Genomic DNA, 26997 nt, shown 5'->3' with positions numbered 1-26997 from the left:
GGAGACATGGGACTCTGAGGTCAGATTTTTTATGCTGCCAAAGATTGTTAGAAATTTAAAAGTAGATCTGGCTGTCATAAACAAGATGAGTAAGTGGAACTTGACGTTTGAATTTAGTCTTCTTCCAAAATATCAGTTACTTTCTTTTTCACATTTTCCACTTTGATTTTAGCATTTGAATAGCAAAATAATGATCTTGATTCTGTTTTTATGTGTCCCAAATGTTTGAAAATGGAAATATGTTCAAAGAAGTTGGAAGAAGTGGTTGAGTTTGTTTTTTTCTTTTTCCCTCAAGTCCAATTATCTTTGTGTTCTTAATTCTCATTATTTTGAAGCAGGCCCAGAGAATTCTGTTGGTTTTCAATTTAAACATTTTGAAAATGCAAGAAAGATAACTGGGGAGATGTTATAAAGCAAATGATCATAGGGGCTCATGCGTGCGTGTGTGTGTGTGTGTGTGTGTGTGTGTGTGTGTGTGTGTGTGTGTAGGGGCAAACAGGCCAATTGACTACTCTGTCATGAGACTTGTTAAGGGCTTTCCAAACCATGTGTTTGCTGAGAATCATGGCTTTATTTCCATTAAGAGAAGTATATTTGATAATGAAATTCCGATAATCTGAACATGATTGTTTTAATGAGACTTAGTTTCATAAGACAAGGAAACATCTGGAGAACTTAATCTGAGTAGTTAGATAACTAAACCATGAATCAGCTAGTGCATTATGGTCTGTTCCCTTGTATTAAAGAGACATGATTAGAGAAACAAAACAAGCTTTCATCTTAATTATATTCTGTAGGTACAAATTTCATCAAGCATTTTATTGGAACTAAACACAGTGACTTTACTGGACATTTTTGTATTTTATGCCCATTTAAATCTCCATACTAAACCACTGTGTTTCACTACAGCTAATTGGGAACCACTGAGCTCAAGCAAGATGTTGTGTTGTCTTTTCATGGAACACAATCTTCTTTCAAACAGAGCTGATTGAGCTACAGTTTGCCAGGGACTGTGAGCCACATGGACTGGTCCATGTTATCAGGTCCCCCCGTGGGACTGAAAATTTCTTACTCACACCATAATACTTCTTCCTCAGCCACCAAGCAGAGTGACATTTGCTCTCTCCTATGCTGTCCCTGTGCTTGGTACTCCCTTGAGAGCTCACATTACTATGTTGTGATGTTAATATTCTCTTTATCATGTCTCTTCTGCTGCCTAGTCTGAAAGCTGCTTCTTGACGGCTAGAACTCTGGGTAGATGTAGTAAAGACAGCACCTGGCTACTGGCTTCTTTCTGATTATCTAAATGGTGGGGTTCAACCTTGATGGCTTCATGTGAAGCGAGCAAACTGTAAGCATAAGCCCCTCAATGAATTTTTAAAAAGGACACACCTGTGTAGCCACCATCCAGCTCGAATAAATAGTGAACCTTGTATGCATTCTAGAAGCTTCCCTCATGCCTGCTCCCTGTCATTCCCACTCTATCCAAAAGTAAACACTATCCTGACCTCTGTCATGGTAGTAGCTTTGCCTCTTTTTGAATTTATTATAAATGGGATCATTCAGAACGTATCATTTTGTACCAGCTTCTTTCAGTTACCATTTGTGATATGTCTCTCTTTCTAGCACCAGTGCATCCATTTTTATTGCTACATAGCATTCTATCACATGACTATAGCAAAATTTATGTATGCATTTTTAGTTTACGGACAATAGACAAGTTCACTTTTGAGCTATTAGGAATAATGTATGATAATTTTTATGGATAGTGGTTTTACATTGTGGCTTTAAGTTGCATTTCCTTGATAACTAATGATGTAAGAACATTCCACGTGTTTACTAACTATGTGAATATCATCTTTCTTGAAGTACATTTTAAAATTTCTAGCATATTTAAAAAAAATCATGTTGAGTTCCCTGGTGGCCTAGTGGTTAGGATTCCGGGCTTTCACTGCTGTGGCCCAGGTTCAGTCCCTGGTCAGGGAACTGAGATCCTGCAAGCCTCATGGCATGGCTAAAAAATAATGAAATTTAAATTTAATTAAAATAAAATTTAAAATATCATGTAACTTTTTTCTTGGAATTTGTAAAATTCTTTTTACAGTCTAGATATAAATCCTCAAGGGAGAATACATACAGCTAATACCTTCTCCAAAGCAATTGTTTGCATTTTCATTCTGTTGACAATATCCTTGTTTGAATAGAAATTCTTAGTTTTAATTAAGTTCTATTTATAAATATTTACTTTACAGTCAAGGTTTGCTGTCCTGATTGGAAATCTTTGCTTACTGTAAGGTAGTGAGAGATTTTTCTTAGGTAACTTTTAGAGCTTTATTGTTTTCTCTTAAACTTATAGGTCAGTGCTCTATTGGAAGTGGTCTTTTATTTGTTGTGATGTAGCAATTAGTTCCAGGTGGCTATATGGCTGAGTTGGCACCTTTTTTTTTGAAAAAAAGGAAAAAAAGTTTCCATACTGAACTGTTATAAATCAGGCACCACAGGGATATGGGTCTGTTTTTGGACTCTCTTCTCTTCCATTAGTCTGTCTTTCCTCCTGCTAATACCTCGTTGTCTTAATTACTGTAGCTTTATATTATTTTAATATCCAGTCATATAATTCCTCTAAGTTTGTTCTCCTTTAACATTTTCTTGGCTATTTTTGACTCTTGGTATTTCCAAATGAATGTTAGAATCAACTTTTCAATTTCCACAAAATAAACCTTCTGAGGTTTTTGACTGGAATTACACAGAATCTACAGGTCAATTTGTATAAATGTGCCATCTTTACAATTTTGAGCCTTCCAATTCACAAACATGATATATTCCTCCATTTATTTAGTCTTTAGTTTCTCCCAGTTACATATTGTAGTTTATAGAACACAAGTTTTCCCATCTTCTGTTATATCCCTAACTATTTTGATGTATTTCATGCTATTACAAAATAGTATTGGTTTTTAACATTTGTTATTTGTTATGTAAGTATTAGTTTCTAGAACAGAGAAATACACGATTGTGTATGTTGACTTTACATCCAGTAACCTTACTAACTTCACTTATTAGTTCTTATAGTTTGTGGATTGATTTGAATTTTCTACTTACACAATCATACTGTAGGAAAATGACAGTTTCATTTCTTCCTTTCTATCCCTATTTAATTTAATTTCCTTTTCACTTGTTAAGACCTCTCCTCTTGTATAATACTGACCAGTATTAGTTTTAGAAGGTGCCCCTTTCTTATTTATGACTTGTGGGGGAAAGCTTTCAATAATTCACCACTAAGGATTATTGCTTTAGGTTTTCTGCAGATAGCTGTTATCATATCACATGTTTTTCCTTTTATTTTTAGTTTGTCAATTTTAAACAAATGGTAAACTCATGCTCAATTTTTTCAAATTCACCTTATTTATCTATTGAGATTTTTCTTGTTTATTTTGTTAATATGGTTTATTATGTAAATTGCAATGATTGATAATCAAATGCTCAATCAATTTCATATTCCTGGAATATATTCAACTCCTTTGTTTTATATTACTCTTTTTAACCACCAGATTTTTCTTGCTAACATTTCTGTTCACGTTTTTAGTGGGAGATATTTGTCATAAATTTCTTATCAGGTCTTAGTATCAAGGCTGTTTTGACCTCATAAAATGAATTGGGATGTGTTCACTTATTTTCTTTTATCTGGAAAAGTTTGTGAAAAATTAGTACCATTTCCTGGTGTGAAAATATTTTCTTTATAAATTCTTCATAAATAATCGTTGCTGGATTTTAGAGACTCTTTTCTTTTAAATATGTCTCATTCATTCATTCATATAGTACATATTTACTTAATGTCCATTCTAACTCAGGCATTATGCTAGCCCCTGGGGATAGAATGGTGAGCAAAAACAAACATGGTCCTTACCCACGCTGAACTCACAGCTTAGTCAGTGGGGGAGATAGAGAGTGGTCAAATAATTTTAAAACGTGGACCACAGCTCTGTTGAGCACTGAAGAGTATCAGTGTTCAGACATCATGGCAGGGGGACCTGATCTGAGTCATGATTACGGAAGCTTCCTGAGGAAGCCAATAGTCAGAAATAGATCAATTAATTTCATTTGTCTCATTTGAACTGACATCTAATTCATATGTCTAGAATTCTGTAAATGAGAATAACTGACTATCCAATGTGGCTCATTTTTCTGTGTTCTGTAGAGAATTTCCCAACCTAAAGGAGTTTCCATAATCAAATTGATGGCTTTTGCACTAAATGAGAATCTGGCACAAAAACTACATGTTTAAGTCAAAAAAGAAAGACTACAGGCAATAAACAAGCCTCATTGGGCCTTTAATAGCAACGATTAAAATAAATACTTGCTGCTTGTCTTAAATTCAGTATAGTAGTTTTTCTTATTTTCACTTGTTCGCAAATATATTTAAGTCTGCATTTTCCAAGATGTTTTATTTTATAAAATTTTTTATTCATTAGTTTTATAAATATAATATTTATGTTCACTGTTGTTGGAGTACACTATTATAATCACTTTCCTAACTCTTCTACTGAACTCAAATACAACACTTGAATACCCTAGAGAGAAAACAAACCTTGCTTCCTCAAAATTCTTCTCAATAATGAAAAATGCTAAGTGTTGTTCTGTGTGGGAAGTGTAATATGAAAACATGCCAAATACAGGCAGCAGGATAATGTACACAATATGTTTCAAAGTCTTTTTGTATTTTCTAGGGAAAAAATCAGTAGTATTTAATTAATAAATTTAAAAAGCTATTTTAAATTTAAAAACCATATACCATTTTGAGTAAGAATATAGACACTAATGTAGTTACAGGTAAGAATAAAAGAAGGTATCCAAAAATAATTTCAAAATTCCCTTAGGAGACAACTGTCAAAGAGTTTTAAATTTAAGTTCTTCTTTTTGGACATAGTGAGTATAGAGGTTTTACTAAATATGTTACGTTAAATATCACTTTAACTGAGAAACTTGTAAAACTATGAAATTGGAGGCCATTCTAAATATCGCAAAAACTGCTGTGAAGTTTTCCAATGATGGAATTTTTTATTGTTTAAAACAGATTTTACAGATGCAAAAGGATAAATGTTTAACATGTCAAATTGGTACTTTAGTTTGAAATAGCAAATTTTTAGCAAATGATTTTTGATCACATTCCTAAAGTCGATATTATTGGAAAAAATATACTCAGAGAAATGAAAATATTGAAATGTGTACAAGTCATGGTTTGAATAATACAGAATAGCCAGACTAAGGTAGAATTATAAATATTTTAAAATCTTTTCTGTTAGGCCAGAGGCTCTGTGAAATTACACCTTGTAAAAACAATTTACAATAATGAAAATGTGGGATATACTTTTGCTGAATTGAAGAATCTATTTGTCTATCATACATACATATACTCTCACACACTCACACATAGACTCAGAACAAATAGAAAATAGAGAGGCATAAAGACAGAAGTACAATCAGATATGCCTCTTGGTTATGGTGAGAAGTAAAAAGGTTAATATATGTGAAATGCTTAGGAAGTTGCTTGACAGTTTCTCTTGCTTTTTCTCTCTTTTTCTCTGTCTCCAAATTTCAATTTAAGATGGCATACAGTTCAGTTTATCTATAATTTGATTTGCAGAAATTATGCTTATCTAAAGATAAATGTTATAAAATATGTTAGTTGATAAGCATTTAAAAAACGAATTATCCTCAAATCAAACTTGACTGATGAAATTACAAAACTTCATGATTTTAATGCCACCTTATGTGTTCAAAATTATCACTACTGAACTTTAAAAAAATGCTGTTTCAATAGAAAGCTTTTCTCGTATGGTTGTATTTCACATTCAAAAATGGGAAAGAAAAATTCTAAACAACTAGTAGGCATTCTTCATTTTTCCAAAAGCAAATCAATATCTTACTGTCAATTGTAAAAAATACTTTTCAATAAATTAATTTATCAGAATATTAAAATGTAAAAATGAGCATGCCCATTTTCACTTATCTCTAGAGAGGAAAATCATATGCATTGAATTAAATGTGCTAGAGCAGCTTCAAGTCTTCTGTAATTGTAGACTGTCATGTGCTCTTGAGAAACATTTTAGGAAAGTGAATTGTACACTGTCCTCATTTTCTAATTTTAAGTTGTTAAAGGCATTGTTGAATGTCAGTTTATATTTCCTGTTATTATTACCTCTTCAAAGAGCCAAAATATACTAATTGAAATCCAAAATATTTTTCCTTTATGGTTTTTGATTTCCCAAATATCAACAGAGACTAAAAATGGATTTTTTGGACAATTCAGGTTTTGCTTGTGTGGCGACTGCAGTCTTTTAACTATTTCACAGTAATGTGTAAAGAAACTTTTCTGTGCTATCAAACTAACATCAAAACTTTAGAACAGTGATTAATAAACTGAAGCTGCTCAAATACTCTAAGGTATTTGAATTGCAATATAAGTACAATAGGCGAAGCAATAAGAGGTAATTTTGTTGATTTGTTGTGGTCGCTCTGATGACATATGTCATTTGCTTGGTTTGTGATGGTTTTCTTCATTTTTTGAATTGGCTTCATGATGTTTTTCTGTAAATTAATGACATGGGTAGCTGTCTCTTATTGTGATGGCTCTCAAAAAGACCAGCCAGTTTTGCCTAATGTCAAGATATCTAATTTAAATAAGGTAATATTTATTACATTTATTCCCTTGAATACAATATATCTGTAGTGCCGTGAACCCTTTACATTTTAACATTATCTGAAGAAACACCATAAAATTTATTTTCTCTTAATCCTGTGATTGGCATTTGGATTGATTTTTACTGCTTCCTTTTCCCTCATTTTATATCATTTAACTTTTGTATTGATACTGACTTTAATTGGTAATTTTTAAAATTTTATTTCTTAAGTACTTTCACTTTTGTGTGAGCTTAGACTAAATTATGATGGATGGCCATGATAAATGATAATTTGAGGAAGGGATTTAATGGTCATGGATTGTCTTTCTGTGTTGCTGTATAACAAATTATACCACAATGTAGTGACTTAAAACAGCATTTATTGTCTCATAGTTTCTGTGGGTTAGGAATCAGGTATGGCTCAGTTGGGTCCTGTCTCTGAGTCCCTCAAAGGGCTTTAGTTAAAGTGTCTGCCTCGGCTACAGTGGTCTTTAGCTCCATCTTGGGGTGGATATGCTTCCAAGCTCCCTCAAATTGTTGTAGGCAGGATTTAATTTCTCATAAATTGTTGACCAGGGTTGACCCTCAGTTCCTTGCCATGTGAGCCTCTCCGCAGGAAAGCTTATGACATGGCTCTTGGCTTCATCAGAATGACCAAGAGAGGGGGTGATAGGCAGAGTGCTCGTAAGACAGAGGTGGTGTCCTTTCATAACCTAATTTCAGAAGTGACATCTCATCACTTTTGCAATATTATATTAATTAGAATCATGTAATTAGAACTAGGCCCCAGTGAGTGGGAGGGAATTACACAAGGTTATGACTATCAAACGGTGGGAATAACTGGGGGGACATTTTAGAAATGTGCTTACTACACTTTCTTTTTACAATGATAATAATAAAAATATTATTCATGTGCATTGAAAGAAAACATTTTGAACTGACTGTTTAAAAATCATTTTATCCAATTATCCATAGGTTAAGGAAACCATAGAACAAAACACAGTTTTGTGGCTTGAAGTCATAGCCATAGTCTTGCTTTTTATTGGCATTTATTAACACCTGATTAATCACATTAATTGTTATATAACTACTATCTATATTTGATATTTTTAAATGAGTTAAAATGAAAGATTTTTATATGCCATAACATTTATGTTGCTAAATAACCAGTGCTGAATTCTTAATACAAAATGTCAACACTTGGAACACCAATTCGATTGTATTTTTTACCTGAAGTCATGGAAGCTACAAGGAAGCTACAAGTCATGGAAGCTACAAGTTGAAAGAAAATCAGTATCAAGCACAAATTTTACCTAGTGAAATTTCCTTTAGGAATGAAAGGGAAATAAATCAGACGAGAGAAAACTAAAAGATGTTGTCATTAGCAGACTTACCCTTAAAGATTGGCTATGGAAGTTCTTCAAGCAAAATGGAAATGATAAAAGAAGGAATCTTGGAGCATTGGAAAACAAGAAAGAAATCAAACAGCAAAAATAGGATTACATATAAAAGGATGTCTTTCTCCTCATAGGTTTTGTAAATCACATTTGATGATTGAAATGATAATTACAACACCATCTTATACTCAAGAAAGTGATGTTTAAGAACAGAGGCGGTAAAAGGACCTAAACAGAATTTTTCCTCACTTCACTTAACGTGGTGAAACATTAATTCCAGTAGACTATGATATCACATCGGTCTATTTTTATTCCCAGAGCAACCAGTATGAAAACTGTATGAAGTGAGTGTATGAACAGTCAAAAATTCTACAGATACATCAAGCAGATGGAATCCTAAGAAATGTTCAAATGGCCTATAGGAAAACAAAGAAGAGAAAGGAATGAAACAGAGGAAACAAACAGAAAACATAATAAAATTGCTTAGACTTAAGGTCCAACATATCAATAATTACCTCAAATGTAAGTGGCTTAAATACAGCAATTAGACAGAGATTGGCAGGATGGATAAGACAAACAAAACAAAACAAAAAAACATGAGCACACTATATACTATAGTGTTCAACAAGAAATTTAACTAATTTAACAAAAAATTCATTTCAAATTCAGTGACATAAATAACTTGAAAAATGAATGGAAAAAATACACCATCCAAACCTTTTTTTTGTTTTTAAAGCTAGGGTGGTACATTAATGTCAGAGAAGGTATTTCATAGCAGAACAAACCAAACCAAACAAACAAAAAACCACCATAGACCTAGGCAAGGAGGGAAATTTATCAGTCCATTAGGAATACATCACAAGCCTAAATGAATGTACATCAAAACAACACAGTCTCCAAATAGGTGAAGCAAAGCCTGATCGAGCTGAACGGAGAAAGAGATAGATCAAAAATTGAGGACTTCTACAACCCCTCTAAGCAACTGATGAGTTAACTGATGGATCTAGCAGATTACTAGATGGAGAATGAACAAAGATATAGAAGATCTAGATAATCAACCAAAATGATCTAATTATCATATATAGAACATTCCACCCCCCAAATGCAGAATATACATATTTTCAAGTGCTGTGGAATGTTAACCAAGATAGACCAAATCCTAAGCCAAAAATAAAAATCTTCAACAAATTCAAAAAATTGAAATCATGCAGGTATGTTCTCTTACCATAGTGAAATCAACTAAAAATCAACAATAGAAATATTTCTAAAGAAGTAGAAATTAAATAGTGCATGTCTAAATAATCCATGGGTCAATGAGGATTTCTCAAAGGAAATAAAAATTATACAGAAGTGAATTAAATGAAGATATAACATCAAATATTTGTGGGGCAACTAAAGCAGTGCAGAGAAGGAAACTTGTAGAACTAAATTCTTACATTAGAAACAAGGAAGGGTCTCAAAACAGTAATGTAAGTTTCTACCTGAAGAAACTAGAAAAAGAAGAGCAAAATATACCCAAAAAAGAAGAAAGAAGGAAATAATAAAGGTATAAGCAGATATCAATGAAATTAAAAACAGGAAATTCTCTATTTCTCAATAGAGAAAATCAATGAAATTAAAAACAGGAAAATCAATGAAATTAAAAACAGGAAATTCTGTATTTCTCAATAGAGAAAATCAATGAACTAAAAGCTCGTTCTTCAAAAAAATCAAGAGTATTTGATAAACATTTACCAATACTGACAAAAAGGAAAAGAGAGTAGACATAAATCACGAACATCAAGATTAAAATAGGAGACATCACTACACATCCTGCAGTCATTATGAGGAAAATAAGGGAATATTATTAAGCACCTTTATGTTCATAAATTGACAACCTAGAAGGTGTGAATCAATTCCTTAAAACCATAAAATATCAAAAGTCAACCAAGATGAAAGACAATAGTTGAAGTCTAACAAACATTAAAGAAATTTGAATTTATGACTAAAAATTTTCCAAAAATGAAATTGCCATGTCTATATAGCTTCACTGGAGAATTCTTTTGTTCAGGCTACCATAACGAAATACCACAGAATGTGTAGCTTATAAACAACATAGACATTTATTTCTTACCATTCTAGACTCTGGGAAGTCCAAGATCAAGGTGCCATAATGGTTGCATTTTGGTGAGGTCCTTTTCTGATTCATAGCTGGTGCTTTTTCACTGTGTCCTCACTTGTGGAAGGGGTAAGCAAGCTCTTGGGGCCTTTTATATAAAGGCACTAATCCCATTCAGGAGGGCTCCTGACTTAAGTACCTTGCAAAGGCCCCTCCTCCTAATACCATCACACGGAGCGCTAGGATTTTAACATATAATTTTGGGGAGGACACAAACATTTGGATCATAGTACTACCAAATATTTAAAGTATCAATACCAATTTTACACATGTTCTTCCTAAATATAAAAGAGGGAATATTTTCCAACCTAATTTTTTAAAGCCATTATTATGCTGATCCTGAAACCAGACAAAGGCAGTACAAAAAAAGAAAACTGTAGTCTGATATCTTGCATGAACTTATGTAAAAATCTTCAACAACATCATACCATGACAAATTCAAAAATGTTACAAATAATTATACACAATGACCAAAAGGAATTTATTCCAGATATACAAGACTTCCAACATTTGAAACTCAATCAGTGTAATTTCCTATACCAACAGGCTAAAGAATAAACACCATATAATTATATCAACTGATACAGAAAAGCATTTGATACAATTCGACATTCATTCATGATAGAAAAAAGTCTCAGCGATCTAAGAATGGAGAGGAATGCCTCGACTTGATAAAAAGCACCTGGAAAAAAACTTTACAACTATTATCACGCTTAACGCTGAAAGATTGAATGCTTTTCCCCTAAGATTGGGAACATGGAAAGAATGTCTGCTCTTTTATTTAACATAGCACTGGAAGTTCTAGCCACTGCAACAATGCAAGAAAAAGAAATAAAGGGCATTTAGATCAAAAAGGAAGTTACAAAACTGTTCCCATTTACAGATGGCATGACTGTCTATATAGAAAAATGCCAAGAAATTTGCAAAACCCAAAGCAAAACTGTTAGAATTAGTGAGTTCAGCAAGTTTGCAGTATACAAGAGCACCACACCAAAAATCAATTGCATTTCTATATACTGATATAAATGCATGAAAAAATAAACAAAAAACACAATATCATTTATAATCACTCCAAAGAAAATGCAACCTAAAACATATATAGGCCCTGTATATTGATAATTGCAAACTTCTGCTGAAAGAATCCAAAGATCTAAATAAATGGAGAGGCATGCTGTGTCCATAGGTTTGAAGACTCAGTATAATAAAGATTTTACTTCTCCCCAAACTGATGTATTGGTTTCATGCAATTTTCATCAAAACCCAGTAAGTTTTTTTTGTACACATAGATGAGATTGTTTTAAAGTTTATAAAGAAATGCACAAGCTCTAGAATAGTTAAAGCAGTCTTGACAAAGAAGAATAAAGTGGGAGGAATCACTCCACCAGGTATTGTCTCACTACATAGTACAATAATCAAGATAGTGTTTATTGCTCCCCAAGTAGATGGGGAGCAATAGACACATAGATTAACGGAACAGAATAGACAACCCAGAAATGGACCCAAACAAATATGCTCACGTGATTTTTGACAAAGATGCAGAAGAAATTCAATGAAGGAAGGATAACCTGACAACAAATGGTGTTGGAACAATTGGACCTCTACAGGTGAAAACGGATACTTGTCCTAAACCTCACATGTGATACAAACATTAACTCAACATGGACTTAATTGTAGAACATTCCACTTTGCACGTTTATAAAAAGATGTAGGAGAAAATCTTTGGGATCTAGAGCTAGGTGAAGAATTCTTAGATTGGACACCAAAAGCACAATCCACCAAAAAATTGGTAAATTGAACACCATCTAAATTAAAAACTGTTGCTCTGTGAAAGGCCATGTTTAGGGAATGAAAAGAGAAAATACATATTGGGAGAAAATATTTGCAAACCATGTATCTGACAAATGACTGTATCTCTGAAAACCTAATAGCAAAAACCAAAAATTCAATTAGAAATGGCTAAGACACATGAAAGGACATTTCACCCCAAATGATATACATTATAGTATGTAAACACATAAAAATACATTTTTAGCTATCAGGGAAATGCAAATTAAAACCACACTGAGATATGCCTATCAGAATGGCTAAAATGAAAAAAATAGTGACAACGCTTATGCTGGAGAGGATGAAAATGTAAAATGGTATAGTGACTCTGGAAAACACTTTGCCAGTTTCTTATAACACTAAACATGCAATTACTTTATTTCCCAACAGTTGAACTCATGGACATTTATACTAGAGAAATGAAAAGTTATGTTCATGCAAAACCATTATATCAATGTTTATAGCTGTTTTGTTTCTATAGCCAAAAACTGAAAACACATCAGATGTCTTTCAATAGGTTAGCAGGTTCAACAAACCGTGGCACTTACCTACCATGGGATACTCCTCAGCAATGAACACAAAACCCCCAAAGCAGAATATGTATACTTGCAACAACTTGGATGATTTCCAGAGTACTATGCAGAGTGAATGAGTGAAACAGCCAATCTGTAAAGATTGCATGATGCATTATTAAACTTCCATAATATTTTTGTGATGAGAAAATTTTAGAAATGAGAAAATTTAGAAATGGAGATAATTTAGTGGTTTCCAGGGATTAGTGACAGGGTGAGGGAACATGAAGACTGTGGGTTCTGTCTTTACTGGAGTGGTGGATACACAAACCCATACGTATGATAAAATTGTATAGAAAAAATATATAGACAAACCAAATGGATACAAGTTAAACTGAGAAAATCTGAATAAGTTCAGTGAACTGTATTGATCTCAATATCCTGACTGGGACATTGTACATAGTTTTGGAAGATGTCATCACTGGGAGAAACTGGCTAACATGTTCATGGATTTCTTGGTATTATTCCTACAACTGCATGTGAATTTACAGTTATCTCAGTAAAAATTCAATTATAAAGTATGTACCTTTCTTATTTTGCATTTTCTCTTCATCTCTAAGTATTTCTGGCTCCAGAATGTAAAAACAAATAATAAATAAAAACCTCTCAACTAATATATATATTCATTAATATTTATTACAAGGCTACGTAATAAGGATTGACATTTTAATTGTAGAGTACAGGTATTTCAAAATAGTAGGAGAGAAGGTTCAGTTTACTCAATATTAGAGTAGAAATCTCTTCTGTCTTTGGAGTAGTTGAATCCCCTAACTTTTCAAGTGTTTTGTGTTATGGAAACCTCAAATATGTTTTTTTTTAAATTCTTTACCCTTAAGGTTTAGACTCAAGAGTAGTTTAAAGGAAATTCCATCCATATGTTTATAATTTAATATGTTAGGCTGCTTTTATTCGTTTCTTTTTTATATTTGATGTCTGAGAACTCTCTTGAACTACTTCTTTCAGGGATCTTTTAGCAAGATTAGACTACGTCACAAACCAAAAATTTCAGTTTGGATTTCAGCATACAACAATAATGTGTAGATTCTGTACAATGCCAAGAAGTTTTCTCATTTTGAATCTAAATGCCATAAATACAGAGTTGAAGGTTAATCAGTGGCATTGAAAATAATTCTGGTTAATGTTAACTCAGAGTCAATAAATTATTTTATTCTTAAGGTGTACTTGATTTTGGAAATTTGTTAGTTTTCTTAGTAATTCTTAAAAATATTTTTTTATCTTACCACTTACTATCTAACAGAAATGAATGTTCAGTGAACTATTTCAACTGTACATCTGCCTCTACTTGACCAGACCTATCAAATAATTTTTAAAAGTCTAGTCTTTTAAAATAGGCCCTGCTCTTTTCTATCATAGCATAAACCATGCTTAGTAAGCATGTATGATTTGGATGTAAAAATATAATCTTAGTGTATGTTAGTGATTATTAATTCATGGTCTATAATGAAATAAACATTTACTGAGAATGTGATAGTCTATGCAGATGATTTATATTTTTTGAATCTGAAAAAGACTTTATAAGTATGTTACATGAACCTTGGAAACAATAATGAAACAGAAATTTATATCCAAAATACATTGAAAGTAACTATAATTTTCCCTTAAGTCTTTGCTGCTGTGTAATTGTAGCAAAAACAGAAGAGTATTTTGCCATGAAGGAATTATTTTCACCAAGTACTGTTGACATTCCTAAATACACACAAAAGTGTAGTTCAATCTGCTAAATACTATTAAAATCATACACAACCCAGTTAAAATGTGTATTTTCTATTTGTATAGATATGTATATGTACATTGTGTATATACACACGTACACACACATGTATATGCATACACACTCATGTATGTGGTATACATTTTTTGAGGTGGCTTGGGAAAGCACCTTCAGGGTACTGAGACCTAAATTCCTTAATTTTCTTCTTTTGAACAGGCACTTTAATGCTATGTTGATGCGGGAAAGCTGGGCTCCAAAAGAAAATCTTGCTCTGAGACTAAGGTTGTGAGAACAGGGCAAGAAGTGTTCGTGCCACAACCTTCTTCTTCACCCAGGCTTCCTAGCATTTATTTTTTTATTTTTATTAAAAAAAATTTTTTTTTTGCAGTACACGGGCCTCTCACTGTTGTGGCTTCTCCCGTTGCGGAGCACAGGCTCCGGATGCGCAGGCTCAGCGGCCATGGCTCACGGGCCCGGCCGAGCCGCTGCATGTGGGATCTTCCCGGACCAGGACACAAACCCGTGTCCCCTGCGTCGGCAGGCGGACTCTCAACCACTGTGCCACCAGGGAAGCCCTTTCCTAGCATTTAGATCTTTCTGTTATAAGAAACAATTGGCTGATAAATTCTGTAGCCTTCTGGATGCTTTGATGGGTTGAAACTAAATTCTTCCCCCAAGCCCTCGCTTTCCTTAAATTAAGAGGCAATGAGACAACACGCTTTGCTGTGGTGTTTGGGTCAGGATGCTGATATTTATCCTGAACATTTGTGAAAGAAACAATTCGGTATAGTGGCAATAGTGCTAAACTTTGAGATGAAAGATCTAAATTAAGTCCTGTCTCTGCCACTTCTCAGATTTCTTGACATTGGTCCAGGCACCCATACCTACCAAACAGAACTTCCATAAGCATCATGTAAGATGTACATTAAAAGTGTTTCAAAAATTGTTTTATTATACACATTTTATTATACATTGGAAGGTTGATGCTTGAAATTCTACTGTTAGCATTTTACCCTCTTAGTTTGAACCTTCATTGCCTTTAAAATTTTAAATACTCAGAGCAGAACATATTAAAATCCAAGAATTGAGGGAAGAGCATTCCACTCACAGGTCCCAAGGCAGGAATGAGCACGGCCTCTTCAAAGAATAGGAAGAAAGTCAGCTTGACCAGAGCAAGCAGGGAAGGCAGAGAAGGGCTGGCGTGGTAGGAATTGAGGTCTGGAGGGAGGCTGGTGTTAGATCATTTGAAACTGAGACTGTGGTTAGAAGTTTTCATTTTATTCTAATTGTTATAGGGAGGCATTAGTAAGTTTAATTAGAGAGTTATATATTTTTATTTAATTTTTTTAAAGGTTTCTTTGGCTGATGCATACCAAATAGATAGAAGTGTTAATAGACATTTCAGTAGCAGTAATGTTGAGATGGGTGGGGATTGTTTCCACAAGACAGAGACAACGAAGGTGGATGGAAGTACATGGATCTAGCAAGTAACTTGAAGAAATGAGGCAATAGAACTTGCTGACTAAATGTGGGTCAGAGAGAAACTAGGTTTTTGACTTGAGCTGTTGGATGGATGGTGTTGCCATTTACTGTGATGTTAGCAATGGGAAAAAACAAATTTGCAGAGGGCTGAGGATCAAGATTTCTATTTGGTCAATGTTAAGGTGGAGGTAGAGATTCCTATTAGACACCCAAGTGGAGATATAGAGAAAATACTACATTAATCTAGAGCTCAGGACCAATTGAGGGACTGGAGATATGAATTTGGCAGTCAATGGCAAAGACATTCTCACTAGTGTCATCAAGCTTTGGACTCTCTAATATTTAGGGAGGAACAGTAGGGAGAAACAAAGGAGACCAAGAAGGAGGAGGTGATGGAATAATCAGAAGGGTGTGGTGATAAGGAAAACAAAAGACACATGTGTTTTAAAAGCAAGGAATTTTCAGCAGTTTTGAATATTACTGAAGTCAACATAGGCAAGGGAAAAAGATGAATATCCGATTTGAGGTCATTTGTGACCTTGACAAGTGGAATTTCTGTGGAATGGAGTGTGCAGATTTCCAGTTGAAATGGGTTGATGAGCAAATGGGATGTGAGGGGATGAAAGCAGAGGAGCTAACACATTAGTTACATTGTCTCTTTTGTTATGGGTGCAGGGAAATGGGATATTTACTTGGTGAGGAAGGTGGTAATGTTGCAATTGGTGTGCTAAAGAGAATGATCCAGTATTGAGGGAAAATTCATGTGACACTCTTGAAACAACTTATTACAAAACTATTACTATCCCCATTTGATAGATGAAGAAGCTTTATCACAAAGGTTAATTAAGTTGCTAAGGTCACAAGGTGGTAAATGACAAACCAAGAATTTGAACTCATATTTTGTTGTTTCAAAGTTCAATGTCTTTCCACTATGTCACCTGTTGTTGGCTGACTAATGCCCCCAGCCCAGGTGCCCACATCCTAACCCCTAATCTCCAGAGAAGCTGCAGTAAGGTATCTTATACAGTATGGTAAAAGAGACTTTGCAGGTGTGATTAACTTAAGCATTTTGAGATGGGGAGATTATTGTGGATTATCCAAGCAGGGCCAATATAATCACAAGGGTCCTTATAAAAGGAGAGAGGATCAGTGTTAGTAATAGAGGTGATGATGGGAACAAAGGATTGGGGTGATGTGAGGAAGGGGCCACGAGCCAAGGGATGCAGTTGCCTTTAGATATGGATTCTCCCTTCAGATCCTCTAGAAGAAACCAGCCCTACCAACACCTTGATTTTAGTCCAGAGAGATTCATTTGGGGTTTCTGAACTTCAGAAATGTAACATAATAAGTCTGTGTTGTTTTAAGCCATTAAGTTTGTGGTAATTTGCTACAGGGGAAATAGGAAACTAATATACCACCTTTACTGTGTTGATTATTTGCAGAATTGTCTACTGCCCCTGAGCTCAACTTAAATGCGTTTTATCATGACACTGTCTAATGATTATACTGAATAAATAAATACTAACTTCTGTATTTAAAATGTTGTTTTACTTGACCATCAAGGCAAAGATGACAGTCTTACACAACTTCTTGTTGCGGGGTAGTAATTTTGAAACTTCTGAAGATTACTGTGGCAAATATTTTGGGTATGAGGCCCTCATTAGCTCTTACAAAGAGTAGCTGCAAACCCAAGGGCTGCCAAGTTACCTCTTGAACTCTGGGGGGTGTTGGTTCCTTAAATCCGGTCTTTCTCTTGTCCGGAATGAAACCTGTCTTGCCCCATCTTTTCTGTATGCTCTCTATAGCATATGATGAACCAATACTCTTGTGATTTGGGGTAGCTGGGCTTTTTAAAGACTTTTTCTTTGATCTGATCATTCAAAAGGGTGAATTTTTATCTCTGCCACCAATTTTAAGCTCTTTACACTGATAATTAAATTCCAGATCATGCGTAAGAAGTAAAGCTTCACAAACAATATCATACATGCCTTTATGTGACTATTGCTTTGCTTTAGTAAGAAGTAGGGTGAGTGAAACCAAGTATTTGGAAATATTATTCATAAGTATAGCTCACAAATATCTAAATACATTGGAACGTTTCTACTTCTGATATCAATTTTTTTTTTCTCTTAGCTTTTTGATGTGGAATACATTTCAGTCAATTTGTATTATTAATGTAAAGAATGTACTGTCAGGAAAATTGAACAGACTTTAAGAATAAATATTTTTATTAAAATCTTTTATAACTGCATTTCAAAAGTAAATATGACAGTCATTTGGGTTATATTCTCCAAACTTCATTATTAAGCCTGTGAAAACTTGCCAGTCAGCTGACGTAGAATAGCTTGGCAGCTACATACACATTCCATCAAATGGGTGTGAGAAAACATTACTGAAACATACTGACATGAAAAGAACTTTCTCTCGTTCAGGACAAAATGTAACCAGATCTATGAAGAATTTCGGACTTAGCTGCACACATTCTTTAAGAGCACGTGTGAATGGGGTGGGTGGCTTAGGCATTTTGCTTAGGAAATGCATAGAAGAATTGGGATGGCTTGTGGTTTTGTTCACTGCAACCCTAAAATGGACATACATATTGGAAAATGTTGATGAATTCAATATTAAAGAAAATTTATAATGTTAACAAGTGAACGCCTTTTCAATAAAGAACAAACAGAAAAAAGAACGGAAAGCATAGGTCCTCTCAGCACCACGTGGTTTGTCGTGAAACTGTGATAGGAGTTATTTCATAGGGTCATTCGTCTCACATTATGACTTAATAATTATAATTTTGAGTTGTTGGCTGTGTGCTCTTCTGGATTTTAATTTTCTAATATTTATGGACACAGTTTTATGGTCCTCTACATTATTTAATCTCTGTGAAATTACACAAAATGGTGTAAGCACAGCAACGTAAATTCCAGCTTCAGGGCCACCTGCCCAGCTTTGGAAAGTGGTAGGATCTTTGACATGACAATGTTTTTGCTGTTCTTTCTAATAAAATGTGCACCCTGACTGTTAGCCACCTGGAAATTGTAGCAAGATTATTCTTACATGAAAATAAGATTCAACTGGGCTTTATAGTTCTACCACAGCTAATACTAATGTCAACTTTTGGCTTAAGGTCTCAATGGATATTTTGGCAAGATTAAGTTGGATTAGATTGCATGAGAAAACTGGGATAGTTTGTGGTTTTCTTCACTGAAACCTTGAAATTAACATAAATATTAAAAAGTGCTAAGGAATTCAACAAGTGTCAGGCTCCCATACAAATCGGTAGTAAGTAGCACAGATTTTATATGTACTGTTAGAAGAAATATACTTAAGCTGTAAACGCAAATCTTAGATGAAATATCTTTCTGTCGTAAGATCTGTTCACTGGTGAAACATGTCAGGAATATTGTAAAACAGAACTTTCTTGAACCTGATTGACACCCCAAGTACCACACAAGAATAGTTAAATTATGTTATATCCTCCAAGAAATTCTAAATTATCTGAACCTAAGTTTGTGCTTGGCAGGCAAAGCACTATAAAAGCTTCAAGGTGATCAGCCTGCCAAAAAACAGAAATTTTATTTTTCCAAGGCTCATTACAAATGATACATTGGTACTTTATAACATGGATTGTGGATTTTGGATCTTTCTTTACTCCTTCGTTCATATTCTTGAAGAAGTAAGACTGATCATTTTACCTATGACCTAAAAGGTTATTATTATTATTATTTTTGCGGTACGCGGGCCTCTCACTGCCGTGGCCTCCCCTGCCGCGGAGCACAGGCTCCGGACGTGCAGGCCCAGCGGCCATGGCCCACGGGCCCAGCCGCTCCGCGGCACGCGGGATCCTCCCGGACCGGGGCACGAACCCGCGTCCCCTGCACCGGCAGGCGGACTCCCAACCACTGCGCCACCAGGGAAGCCCAAAAGGTTATTATTTTAATGTAGCAATTCGTTTCTTAGCCTCTAAAAGCATAGGAAACATTGCTATTGTCTGGAAATGTAGCGATAACATCAAGATGCTATGTGGAGAGATTATTCTGAAATAGTTTAATTCTGAAATAGTTTATTTTATAAGAAATGAGGTTAATTTTTTATTATTAAGCATTATCTAAGGAACATTATTTTTCCCAAATAATTTTCCTGGAAACCTAGACTAAAGAAAAGACATCGCATTAATTTAAAACAGTGATACATGGCTTCAATAATTCTAGGTAATAGTAAGAAGTTAAAAAGATAGGAATCAATGAAGAGTCGGCTAAAAAAAGCCAGGGCTTATCACATGAATTCCAGTTCTTTAAAATAAAGATAATTTCTATCTGATCAGATAATGCAATTTAAATTCAATAATGACTCTTGGAAAACATAAATATACACGTTTTATTGACAAAACGTTTGCATTTGTGCTTATTTTATACTTTTAGAAAATAAAGTATCTAAACTTTAAATAAATGGCAACTTGCACAAGTTTTATATTGTTTAGCTGCCTTTTTTGTGCAAGTGTTTCCTGCCTCTACATGATTGCAGAATCTCACATTCACATCAGCAAATGTAGACTATAACTGTCTGTATAATTTGCCACCATGTATGGATTTTTAAAATATAATATTTTTAAAACACTGTGGGCAAAGCTTGACCTATATCGATGTGATGTCATATGGCCATTCATTGTAATTATTTCACTTACTATCACAGCTGCAGTCTTCACGTTTAATATTTAGTGTTCTCTTGCAAAACATTCCTAAAATATATTGTATTTTTCTGCATTGACCCATGCAAAATGCATGTGTTTTTATACTAATCACTTATGCATGTTTGACAGGCCACATTTTAAAATACAATATGATGTTTTACTTTCCTGAATATTAAAAACTGATCCTTCTTTTTCTCTTTCTATCACAGTGTATGGTGTCATATCTATAGTAAATTATTCCTTAGCATTATGTTTTATATCTGTATTAATCTATTTTCTCCTTGCTATGGCTTTTATTAACATTATTGCATATGCATTAGAGGTCCTGTGTGTCTTAGAAAAAAAACTAAGAAGGGTTTCATATAAAATTCATTTCCTATAGGTTAATGGAAAGCAATACATATAAACAATAAAACAAAAATCCCTTTGGACCCTATTTTGTTCTGCCCTGATGTTGTAACTTATGCCAAAAATGCTTTTATTTCTGGTCCACCTCATGCTTCTGATAACACTTCAGAGAGACTTCTCTCAGTATATAGGTATGTGTTAAATCACAACACACTGGTTATTTCTTTCAAAGACAGTTAAAATTGGTGTTAGCTTGATTTATTGCTATTGGTAGTTAGCAAGGTCTCAGGATGGCAGAAGCCATGTCTATTTTGTTCACTATCCAGAGGAGGCCAGAGGGAGGGCCTCAGATGTAGGGCCTCCAGGGGACGGAGGAGAGTCAAGCATAGGTCCCAGCAGCTGCTACCTGAAGGATGGGAAGCCAGGAGGAGCTGGGTGTGTGGAGAGAGGGGAGAGTGCACCTGCGTAGCAATCAGATTGCACAAAGGAGATCACTGAGGTGAGGTTTGTACAAGGTACAGACACACCAGGGTGGCGGAAGCATGGAGGGAAGGACAAGCCTAGACCTTGCAGGTCCTCTAAGCAATGAGGAGGAGATTGAATTGACTCAAAATGCAATGTCAGGATCAGTTGACTACTTGTAGTTTGATTTAATGGGAGATACCTGAACGTAAAAATATCCAGCATGAGACTCTGTCAAATGTATTTATGAAATAATCTAAAAGGTGATCTCACTACAGTGGAAATAGGTATTTTGAAGCTGGAGAGTTTTGATACGGAGAGGCATTGGCCCTGGGTTCAAATTTCCTCAATTCCCAAACTGGATTGACCCCTTCTTTTTTCTTTATCCTTTCTTTTATTTTTAAAATTTTTTTCTTAATAAAGTATAGTTGATTTACAATATTGAGTTAGTTTTAGATATACAGAAAAGTATTCAGTTATATATATAATTTTTTTCAGATTATTTTCCATTATAAGTTATCATAAGGTATTTTATACAGTAAATCTTTGTTGCTTATCTGTGTTATGTATAGTAGTTTGTATCTGTTAATCCCATACTCCTAATATCCCTCCCCCACCTCCCTTTCCCCTTTGGTAACCATAAATTTGTTTTCTGTGGGTTGACTCCTTCTTAGTGTCTGACTTGGGCTGGCTACGTTAGAACCCTAAGCCCTAGTTTCTTCATATCTGGGATGGAGATAATAATAGTACTGAATAATATTAATATGATATAAAAATGAGATTGTACCCTTATTACATGAAATTCAGAGCTTTCTTTTTTCGAAATCACATTTATCTGTTGCTATCCCTATTTTTTAAGTACAGCATTTCTCTTTCAAAAGAGAGGAATGATACTGAAAAAAATTAAATAGTACAATAGTCCAAGGTGACATACTAGTGACTTGTATAGCACTGAGAAGAATTGCTAGCCAATCTGTAGGCATTTTCCCACTTAATGGTCACAAGAACTCAGTGAGGTACATGATGATTCTGTTTTCCTTCACAAATAAGGATATGAGTCAAAGGCAATTTATGTGGTTTTTCTACTTTCAGCTACCTAGAAAGTGGCAGAGTCAGAACTTGGACCAATAGACTCTGGAGCCCAATGTCTCACACATTAAGCTCCTCTTTGGCAAGAAATAATACATTTAGTAATATAGCCTACATATTGTAGACCCATCAAATTTTATTAATATGGCTATATACTACATTCAAAATTACTTGCAGTAATTGTGGTAGCCTGGTTGTATGAACTTTTTAAAAACAGCTTTATTGAGGTGTAATTGGTATAAAATACTGCATGTATTTAATATATACAATTTGATGAGCTTGGACATATGTGTGCACCCATGAAACCATCACCATGCTCAAGATAATAAACATGTCCATCACCTCCAAGAGTTTCCTTGTGCTCCCCACTTCTTTTTTTTTGTGGTAAAAACAATCCAAAAATTAATATAAGAAACCAGAGTCAATCGCATTAAAATATTTTCCTATATATCAAAGGCTTTGTGCTACAACCACTGAAAAATACTTTCATAGTCATCTGAAACAAAACGTGAAGATTAGGTACATATGTATAGAGAAAATGAATGCTTTAATAAATACACATGAGGATTAAATATCCCCATTACACTTGCTTGAGAAACACTTTAGAACAGGAAATACTATTGAAATTCAAGGACTAAATAATTAAACCCAACTCAATTTTGTTTAGTCAGATGTGAAAAAATACATAGTTAATTGGTAGGCAAGATCTCAATGTACCAGAGTCTAATTATAGAGTCTTCAAAACACTAGTGAAATAAAAGTTAGACATTTTAAAAGACATTACAATTTTATGATACTGATTTATTTTGAAAAATGGCAAGGTTAAATTTAAGTTTAATATGCTGAAATAACTTTTCTGTCTTCATTTTGGAATTTCTACCAAAAGAAATATTTCATTAAATAGTGAAATATATATAAATATAAAAATATATACATATAATACTTGGTATGCTTCTAATTAAGAGTTCCTTTTGTTCTTTTTTTTTTTCATATTGGTCTTGGTTTACTAATGGTCCAGGAAGTTTGGTCAGTTATATTATCATTGCTCTCTGAGTTACGGTAAATGAAAAGAACAGTTGCTCCAAGTCAGCACTAATTCAAATATGATTGGGCATATACTAATGCTAACAAAAATAATTACAACCACAAATCTATATTATTATAATAAGGAGTGAATTGGTTTGGCATCTCTACAGAACACTTATTAAAATGTGTATTTTTCTACAACTGCAAGTGATATGCATTTAATATTATATAGCCTTGTTTTCAGTGAATAGAAGTTTATTTTGTAACTTAATTGGTATCATGAAACCCCTTCAGTTGATTAAATAGATGGTTCATAAAAAGACAGTTTATGATCTGTAACTATATAAGAGGAAATGAAAAAAAGGGAGTAGTTAATGTCATGAATACAAAATGTTATCTAAGCTTATTTACACCAGAAAATCTTCTTTGATAATAAAAATGGCTAATCTTATACAACCACAGAACTTTATTAATTTTATTTTATTTTATTATTTTTTTTTTTTTTTTGCGGTACGCGGGCCTCTCACTGTTGTGGCCTCTGCCGTGCGGAGCACAGGCTCCGAACGCACAGGCTCAGTGGCCATGGCTCACGGGCCCAGCCACTCCACGGCATGTGGGATCCTCCCGGACCAGGGCACGAACCCGTGTCCCCTGCATCGGAAGGCGGACTCTCAACCACTGTGCCACCAGGGAAGCCCAGAACTTTATTAATTTTAGATTAACCTGCATGATTTGAGCATTTATTTTAAAGAAAATGTTCCACTTGCTAAATCCTCAATGTGGTTATGTTGCTATATTGAATAAAGTAATGGGTGTACACACTGATAACAAAGGTTTGCATTTACCAATTAATTTGTCTTTGCTACTTATATGGAAAGCTGTTTTTAATTCATTTTTAAAGCTTTGAAATTACTGAGACTTTGTTCAGTGTTGTCTGTGAAGCCTCTTAATTTCTAGGAAACAGCTCATCACTTCTTTAGCAGTTCTCCCCAGAGTACCATGTACATATCCTAGGAAGCTAACATTGATTTGACACATAATACAATGCTAAAAAAATTTGATTAAATAAATATATTTTTATAGGCATATTATGTATTTTAAATTTTATGTGCTTGTCTCATCTACTGGACTATAAAATCTTTAAGGATAAAGACCATGTCTTATTCATATTTTATTTTTTGAATTTATCATAATATTAACCATAGTAGGAAATTAATTCATGTATCAGTTAGATGTCATTTTGACTCCAAGTAACAGAAAACTCAACAATCATAGCTTAAATAAATATAGCTAAATATATCTAAATATTTTGATGTCATTTTGACTCCAAGTAACAGAAAACTCAATCATAGCTTAAATAAATATAGCTAAATATAGCTAAATATATAATAAATATAGCTTAAATAAATATAGCTAATCATTCTCACATAGCAAGGAAACCAGAGGTATGGATTCTTTATTTCATGCTGCAGCTCCATTGTTACATCAAGCTCTTTTCATCCATCTGTTGCACCATTTTTAATGTTACAGGGTGGCTGTTACACTTACCTTCTTCCAGAATCATGTCTTTGTTCAAGCAGGAAGAAAGCAGAGGAAAAAGGGTTTCTCATTTTGATGTTTTCACATTTTTCTAGATGGGAAACTTTTCTAGCAGACTTCCCCTCACATCTCATCAGCCAGAACCAGGTCATATGCTGCTTTAAAACCAGTGAATGGTGAATTAAATGGGGGTTGTCATGGAAGATTTAGACCACTCAAGATTTAGCCCCTGGGATTGGAATAGAGGCTTATCCTTCCAGAGATCAACAGCTTCTGCCTTCCACCTGAACAAATTGTGCTTTAGTTAACAGGGGAAAAGGGGACCATTGAGCAGTTAATGGACAATATGTGTTACAATAAATATTACGTGAAAAGAATTGGATTTCCTAAAATCACATCCTGTGCTATCCCCAGTTGCATCTTTATATATTTATTTGTATTCGTTTGGCAAAATTAAATGTGAATGATTTCTGTTTCTTTGAGGATAATTACAAATGCATAAAATCCTCTCTATTTTTACAGTGGGAAGAAAAATATACAATGTTGAGAAGATGCATTGTTTTTATCACTTTCTGTTTTAAATGTCGGTCTTGCTCTTATAATTGCAGAGGAAATTCAAATGCAATTATGTTCTCTGTCTTTTTTTAGGCCTGAAAAGATAAATATGAATTTAGATTCCATTCATCGGTTAATTGAAGAAACACAAATCTTCCAGATGCAGCAGTCATCAGTTAAACCACCGTGTGACCTGGGGGCACCTGCCTCATCCCACAGGGACACCTGTAGCTCCTGTTTGCCCCTTCATGCGCTGCAATCTCATGCCGCTCACAACTCCCATGCTCATTCCTGCAACATCAACGACTGGGGCATTTGTGAAGAACTTCGCCTGCGGGAACTGGAGGAGGTCAAGGCCAGAGCTGCTCAGATGGAGAAGACCATGCGATGGTGGTCAGACTGCACGGCCAACTGGAGAGAAAAGTGGAGTAAAGTTCGAGCTGAAAGGAACAGCGCCAGGGAGGAAGGAAGACAACTCAGAATAAAATTAGAGATGACCATGAAGGAATTGAGTGCCTTGAAAAAAAAGCAAAGTTTGTCACATCAAAAAGAGGCCTTGGAAGCTAGAGTCACCCAGGACCGGAAGCTTCCTAGTTTCATAGAAGTGTCCTATGCACAGAGAGACCCCTTTCAAATTGGTTCCAAAACGTGTGAGTCCATCAGAGAGTGCTTGGGAAAGAGAGAATATCCTACCAAGGAGAACATAAATAGTAAGGTCAGAAAAAAATCCAGAAGAATTTAGAGGTTATGTGCATATTTGAATGCTGTATATAGTAATGGAGAGGGAAGAGAAAATAGCAAAACCAGTGGTGACTGTATTTGTTTGTTTAGGCTGCCAGAACTAAGTACCCCAGACTGAGTGGCTTTAGCGACAGAAATTTATTTTCTCACTGTTCTGGAGGCTACAAGTCTGAGATCTAGGTGTCAGCAGGGCTGGTTTCTGCTGAGGCCTTCCTCCTTGGCTTATAGATGGCGGTCTTCTCCCTGTGTCTTCACATCACCTTTTCTCTGTGTGTGTCTGTGTCCAAATTTCCTCTTCTTCTTTTTTTTTTTAAATTTATTTTATTGAGGTATAGTTGATTTACAATGTTGTGTTAATTTCCACTGTATTGCAAAGTGATTCAGTTATACATATAAATATATTGTTTTTCATATTATTTTCTATTCCAGGATATTGAATATAGTTCCCTGTGCTGTACAGTAGGACCTTGTTGTTTATCCATCCTATATATATATGTTTGCATCTTCTCTTCTTATAAGGATACCATCACTAGGCCCACCCTGATGACCCTCATTTTAACTTAATTGCCTTTTTAAACACCCTGTCTCCAAATATAGTCACATTCTGAGGTACTGGGGGTTGGGGGGTGCAGACTTCAACATATGGGTATTAGGGAAGACACGATTCAGTCCATATTACTGATATTACTAGTATTTTTAGCCAAA

The 26997-nt window shown here is 34.5% G+C and overlaps 1 protein-coding gene across 1 annotated transcript in view; it reads left to right on the top strand.

Annotated features, from left to right (window-relative positions):
* The window catches only part of CCDC102B (coiled-coil domain containing 102B), a gene marked incomplete at its 5' end in the record, with an annotated part of 223675 nt that overhangs the window by 19397 nt on the left and 177281 nt on the right, over positions 1-26997 (top strand). Inside the window, 1 exon segment of the mRNA XM_079943339.1 lies at positions 25645-26266. Within this exon segment, the coding sequence (XP_079799465.1) occupies positions 25645-26266 (622 nt within the window).

This window comes from Stenella coeruleoalba, assembly GCF_951394435.1.
Source record: "Stenella coeruleoalba genome assembly, chromosome: 14".
In the NCBI taxonomy this organism is placed as follows: Eukaryota; Metazoa; Chordata; class Mammalia; order Artiodactyla; family Delphinidae; genus Stenella; species Stenella coeruleoalba.
Note: the sequence above shows the minus strand (reverse complement) of the source record. Positions and strands in the feature narration are given on the sequence as shown.